Genomic DNA, 6,553 nt, shown 5'->3' with positions numbered 1-6,553 from the left:
AGATCTGCTGCGACCGCCGCTCTGCCGCCGTTGCAGCGCCGCACCGAGCTGCCACCGCTAAGCGCCATTGTCTCCGTCGAGCGCCGCTGTCTCTGCCGCTCCGCCGCTCGGATCTAACGCCCCCTTGCCTTCCCGATCGGACGCTCCACCGCCTTATCCGAGCCGCTCGCCACCCTCACTTCTCCGCTCGCTCGTTCGGCCACCACCCACAGTGCCGTCCACAGCAAGAGAGAGGTGGAGGATTGGGGTTCTAGCAAGAGAGAGAGGTGGGGGTTGGGACTCGGGATTTCTTTCGACAAGAGAAGGAGGGCCGGAGAGGTGGGAGGCCAGGAGGGTTCGACGGAGAGAGAGAGAGAGAGAGAGAGAGAGCGTTCTGTCGGATGATGACCGATCAACAGTTGGTGAAGACGATGAAGTTGGTCTTGGGGTTGCCGGAGATCAGGATTCTGCGGCCGTGCTCCATCGAGGGCGTGCACGTGTACGTCTCCAAGGGCTCTGCCATTCAGTGGCCGACGAGAGATGGCAGAAGAAGTGTGGATTAGGAGAATATAAAAGAGCTATGGTTTGCGAGGACCCTGCTGATTATAAACCGTCTGATGATCGAGATGGACGACAGCAGATCAAATTACAACCTAAACAGGTTAAACGAGTCAGACATCTAAAATATGTATCATGCCCAATTAATAAACAGGTTAAACGGATCAACCTGTTTACGACCCGAACCTGTTTAGGTCAAACCTAAACCTATTTATATCGGGTCGAACATGGATCGGGTCACATTTTGCCATCTTTAATTACCACTGTATTGCTCAAAAAAAAGACAGACTACAAATACAGATAAAAAACCTGACAAAGAAGCAAGATGTCCTCAATATTCGCAGACTACTTACTGTAGGAGTGTGGCACCCATCAAGCCACATACGCTTACAGAAAAGCGAATGGTCTAGCTAATTGGGTTGCATCCTATGCGGTTCACCATTTTGAAGGCTTCGTATGGATGGAGCATGACAAAGTGCCGAGTTCTTTATCTGCTTTGTTATTTTCTGATTTTGTTGGCCGCATCCACACCCGCAGGGTGTGAACAGCCGTTGTATCAAAAAAAAAAAAAAAAAAAGCAACCAAAAGACCATAAAGTATGAAGCAATTCCATGATCAGTTGCACCAACAGGCTAACTAAGTTCATCTCATTACCCTGAAGCTAACCTCATTTACCATGCTTGTTCGCTGTACTCTCTCCTTTACAGGAACAATAAAACAAAGTGCAATAGGAAACGTATGACAATAGAGGATGAAAAATGAAACTCAGTTCAACGAGATCATATCTTCAACATGCAAGATGTCCTCAGATACATAATTGGGTTGTGCATCCCTATGTCATAGATACATCTATGTTTTGAATCTGCTAAGTAATTTTCAGAGCTAAACTCTGTAGGGCAAAAACATGCTCAAATGGAAGTTTCAATAAAGATTGACCCTTTGAATCGAAAACTTTAATTATTCTTTAATGTTGTTTTTATCTAATAAGCTGGTTCTTGAGAAATACAAACCAAATTAGCCGATGCGAAATCTGTATTCCAGACAAACAAATCTCTATTTGGAACTGCTCAACCTAAGGGATGAGGTCAATTGATGGGGCCACACCTTTGACATTTGTTACATTATGAGGGTTTTTTGGCTTCTTCATCTATCTTTCTCCATGGATTAAGGGCTTCTTTGATAGCTTGAGCTTCTCGAGAGCTCTCCCATGCTCGCTTTTCTGACTCCAGAACAGTTACCTTATCATCTGCAAAAATGAGAGCACCCCATCATTCTGTGAATACGGTGGAAGTACAACTGTCAGGATTCAGAATTAATAGAGCTGCATTAGGTAGTCACAAGAAAATGGACACATAAACATGCTGCTTCATTTCTAGACCGCTGTTTTCAGCCTATATAATGGCACTCTTCTTGATTCCTAGTATGAAAATAGATAAGATGCATCAAAATTCATTATTGTTATTTTATTTGTATCACAATCCTGCAGCTTTTGTCTAATACATAACCATTATTGTAATTTTCATTTACACTTTGCTGCTGAAACCAGCAGTAATGTAGGATCAGGATTATCAGTGTTGCTGCGGTCTGTAGTCACAAAAGATGTAACATATGTGGTACACCATGGTATGCCGTACCCGCCCGTATGGGCCGGTACGAATCGGTCCGGGCTAGGACCGGTACCGGATCAGCGTGAGATTCGGTACCGGAAGCTTTTATTTGAAAAACCGGCCGATACGACTGCCGTACCGGTATGGAACCGGTACATACCAGTTCGGGCCGCCACCGGTATGCCGACCGGTACCGGCACCGCAGACCTTTAGTACACCATTCTACCTTCATTCTAGCTACTTGAATTCTAGCTCCATTCTTCATTCCCATGTGTATATACAACTTTCTAAATGTTTAGCAACTCCTAAATGTAGCAATCTGACATTTTGGAGCATGCTTAGATTTGCCTAAAGTTAATGTTTAGCCATGATACATTGATACTGCAAAAGCTTTTGGGAATAGGGCGTAGCCCAAGCTTGAAGTGGACGGATGTCAGATAATACCTCCATCCCTTGGATAAATTTGAAGGTATTACACCTTTGTATCTTAATCCAGATGGTTAATCAGTTTTAAAACAATCTCTAAGAACTGTTTGATAATTTTGTGTTTAATCTTATACGATAAATGTTATCAGTTTGTATTTGAGATTAAAAACATATCTTCTATAATTTTTTACTAATTCTGTGTTTAGTCTTGCACCAGTCAGTAATCAGAATTGTTTTCAGAATACTAACCCTTCTAAACTCTCCTATAGCTTGTCATCTTCTCCTTCAAAAACCCTACTTTAACCTCTCCAAATTCAAGAACTACCCTGGAATCTCAAGTCCTGGACTACGAACTAATTCCTCACTAGCTTTTTCCTCCTCTACAACCCAAATTCGGACCTGCTAAGCCCCCTCATAAAAATTTCCCCACACCCAAACCTTTCCTGATCCCCTACCCACGGCCCTACTCAATCCACAATACAAATACCAAGAAAATCTACCTTGGAAACTCATTTTCACCCAAAATTTCAAATCCAATTTTCATCTTTTCATAACCTAAACTGTAAAGAACTTCGGCATCATGTCTTAATTTTAAGTAGTTTAAACACATAATGTTCTAATAACAAATGTTCTTTTGGAGTAGACAAACCTACAGCTTCATAAATCATTTGATATTAAGCTCCTTTTTATAATTTATTGCCCAAGAAATTTGATTCAAATGACAAAGGCCTCTCTTGAGCTTGTAGACATATCTACAATTATGTAATGCTACTCTCTTTCTCTCTTTTATCCCTGAATCAGAAGAAGACACAAGAAAGCAAGAGTAAGACAAGAAGAAGAAGAAGAAGAAGAAGAAAGGGAAGGGTCTCATACAGAAGCCGGTGTGGATCATGAAGAGCTCCATCGCGGCTCCACACACCGCCGATACCGCCGCGATCTTCAGGTACCAATCCGCAAACTTCATCTCAAACACACCCCGAAGCCCCGCTTCTTGCCTCAGATTTCTTTTATTTTATCGTCTCCCCACCCTCCACCTCACGTCCCCGCCGAGAAGTTCCGGCGAACCGGCGGTGATGGCCGAGCTAGCGAACTCCCTTCAGAGCAGAAGGCGGCGAAGATGCTCCCCGCGGAGACGGATGGGACGGCGTGGAGGGGATGAAGATGCCGGCGGCGTTCTCCGACGGGGTTTGCGCGGCGGAGGAGGCAAAGAAGGGGGCGGACGCCAATCCAACTCATTTGAAGCTTATTTATTCCAAAATCGGATCCGACTAACGGAAATATTTTGCCGTCAATCTGCATCTCTCCCATTGGCACCAATCTTACAGACCTAAGTTTCATCTTACGGCTGACACTGCCTTGACCTACTCCCAACCCGATTCATATGATATTATTATATGATTAATTTATAATATTATAATGAAAATAATATAATGTTATAGTATTGATATTATTATACCATTAATATTATAATTTAGTATTCATAAAACGTAGTTATCAAAAATTTATAATAGTATTCCTAATATGTATTTTCACCGTAATATTGTATTTTAGGTGATACTATTAAAATTATTGTAGTTTCAAAAAAATTTGAATTCATCAAAAATTGGAAGAAAAAAATTGGCTGGTACCGGAGGACTTTAGGTGCATTCGAGGTTGTAAGGCAAAAATTAGCTGAGTTCTAAAAAATTTTGAATATATTTCTAATACCGAAGAAAAAAAATTGGTAAGATAATACTATAAAGATGGTTGATGTAATAAGTGAAAAAAACCTTGCATGTTGACCAGCCCCCTTCCCGTTCCCCTCCCACTCTTCCCTCAGCACTCTCCCTCTTTGACTTATCCTACCAAATTTCTCCTAAACATATGCTTAAGCTTTACTATTATAAATTGTTTTACCACATAAATTAAGTTAGGAAATAAAATAGATAGGAGTATCAAATGAACTAAGCTGCTCCAGCTTACCATGAAAAGCTTAAAAAAAGATTGATTTAAAGCTAAGCATATATTGGAATTGCATAAAACAATATTTTTGTGATGTTTAAAAAATACTCTTTTTTACAAAAATAAATGCATTCGACAATATTATATTGAAAATGATTCTATAAAAAGAAAAGTTTAAAAAATATTTTTGGAACAAATAAGAAAACCTAGCAATTGTCATCTCCTTTTCTTTTGAACATATTAAATAAACCAAGCTTGAACTAATAAAAAAGACTCCAAATTATTTTAAGCTGAGACAAAAACTAATCCAACTTGATCAAATATAATTGTTATACTTGTTATATATTTCAAATATAATTGCAGTGAAATAAAGTTTAATTGGGATATTCTTTCATTCTTTGGTTTAATAACAAGTATTCAGTTTTGTTTGAGCTGGCTACATTTAGTTTTGAGTTGATCTAACCCAAACAAAAGAAGACTCCAAATTATTTCAAGCTGAGACAAAAACTAACCCAACTTGATCAAATATAATTGTTATACTTGTTATATGTTTCAAATATAATTGCATTGAAATAAAGTTTAATTGGGATGTTCTTTCATTCTTTGGTTCAATAACAAGTATTCATTTTAGTTTGAGCTGGCTAGATTTAGTCTTGAGTTGATCTACTTTATTATCAAACAAATTAAGTAGCATCTTGTTTGGTTTGATTTAAAATTAAGCTTGATTTGAACTCAAAATAATGATGTAGATGAATCTTGGTCTTAGAATTCAAGCTTGAAATTATTTTCAACCAGCTTGATTAGACCTAAATTTTATAAAGCTCAACTTAGTGACAACCTAGAAAAGAGTAACACATCTAATAGATATAACCTTAAGATTTAATTATATAAATTTATAATTATATTAATATATAAGTAAGAAAAATTTTAGGGAATGATATGCAATGAACCATAAGGGTATAGTTTCAACCTATCTTATTTATTAAACAATTAATATAAGAAAAAGTAACGATACAATGTCCAATCTTGGTACCAAAGCAAGCTCTATACCATATGATTGTTGCAATTCATATTTGGTGCGATGCCTGGTAGGATCTGAAGCACCAATCTCTCTCAAGATGTCACAATGGAGTTTTTTTTCTTTTTATTTTTTGAATACCATATTCAAGTTAATCCATTGAATATCTTTTCTTTATGTGGTTTAGGGTCTTGAATGTATACACTTACAAATATTACTTATTACATATTTATTTTTAAAGTTACTATTGATTAACCCCTTAAATTAGTCCATTTTCACAACTATACCCTTTTGTTGGATTTTTTTGTTAACAATATTAATAAATATATTCTTTAAAGAAGGAGTAACTTAGTTATTCTTATGCATTAATATTTCTAAAAATTTATACAAAAAATATAACTCTTTACAATACAAACCAAATACTAACTTTAGTTGAAAAGGGTAATTTTGTCTATTTATAATTAAAACGGTTTGCAAAATAAAATATGCAATAAATCATATTTGTAGCGTGCCTCTACCTTATTTTTTTCATTCTACCATTAATATTTTTTACTAAAATTCCGAGTCTATATTAAACATAATATTTTATTATTTTCTATTGAAAATAAAAAAATTCAACCAATTGTGGGAATAAAAGGTCTGCACTTAGTCCCACATCGACTAGATAGCGGAGAGGTCTGTTGCTTAAATGGAGGGAGGCTATCCCTTTCTTTTCAGAGGGGCATTTTGTGGGGCAAAATCGTATATTAGTAAGAGACTATGAAACCTCCTTCAAAGCGGACAATACCTCTGAGGAGAAGCAGTCGCTTCCGCTGTCTGAGACCGGTGGAGACTGAGCTCTGAAACTCGGGGGATACTCTCCGACCTCATTAATGATGCTTTCGTTGAGAGCCCTTGACCCCGGCACAGACTCCTCCGCTGGAGAGGCTATGTTGTGGGAATAAAGGGTCCGAACTTAGTCCCGCATCCACTAGATAGCGAAGAGGTCTGTTCGTTAAATGGAGGGGGCTACTCCTTTCTCTTC

The 6,553-nt window shown here is 38.1% G+C and overlaps 1 protein-coding gene across 1 annotated transcript; it reads right to left on the bottom strand.

Moving 5' to 3' along the window:
* Positions 1 to 1,289: 1,289 nt before the first annotated feature.
* Positions 1,290 to 3,582, bottom strand: LOC108510829 (uncharacterized). The gene is made up of 2 exons (XM_017840980.4): positions 3,444 to 3,582; positions 1,290 to 1,783 (listed from the first exon to the last, which is right to left on the bottom strand). Exons 1-2 carry the CDS (start codon positions 3,532 to 3,534, stop codon positions 1,659 to 1,661), a joined length of 216 nt encoding a protein of 71 aa, XP_017696469.1. The 5' UTR covers positions 3,535 to 3,582; the 3' UTR covers positions 1,290 to 1,658.
* Between the last annotated feature and the right edge of the window lie 2,971 nt (positions 3,583 to 6,553).

The sequence above is a fragment of the Phoenix dactylifera genome, chromosome 2 (assembly GCF_051530095.1).
Source record: "Phoenix dactylifera cultivar Ajwa chromosome 2, Ajwa_hap1_PhDact_Kaust_v1.1, whole genome shotgun sequence".
Taxonomy (NCBI): domain Eukaryota; kingdom Viridiplantae; phylum Streptophyta; class Magnoliopsida; order Arecales; family Arecaceae; genus Phoenix; species Phoenix dactylifera.
The sequence above is the reverse complement of the archived record's forward strand: the minus strand, read 5'-3'. Positions and strand labels throughout refer to the sequence as shown.

Bases quoted from the DNA above. Each gene is read 5' to 3' on its own strand.
- LOC108510829 (XM_017840980.4), bottom strand. From the start codon at position 3,534: ATGAAGTTTGCGGATTGGTACCTGAAGATCGCGGCGGTATCGGCGGTG. The intron at 1,784-3,443 runs GTATGAGACCCT...TCATTTTTGCAG, and splicing joins CATGATCCACACCGGCTTCT to ATGATAAGGTAACTGTTCTG.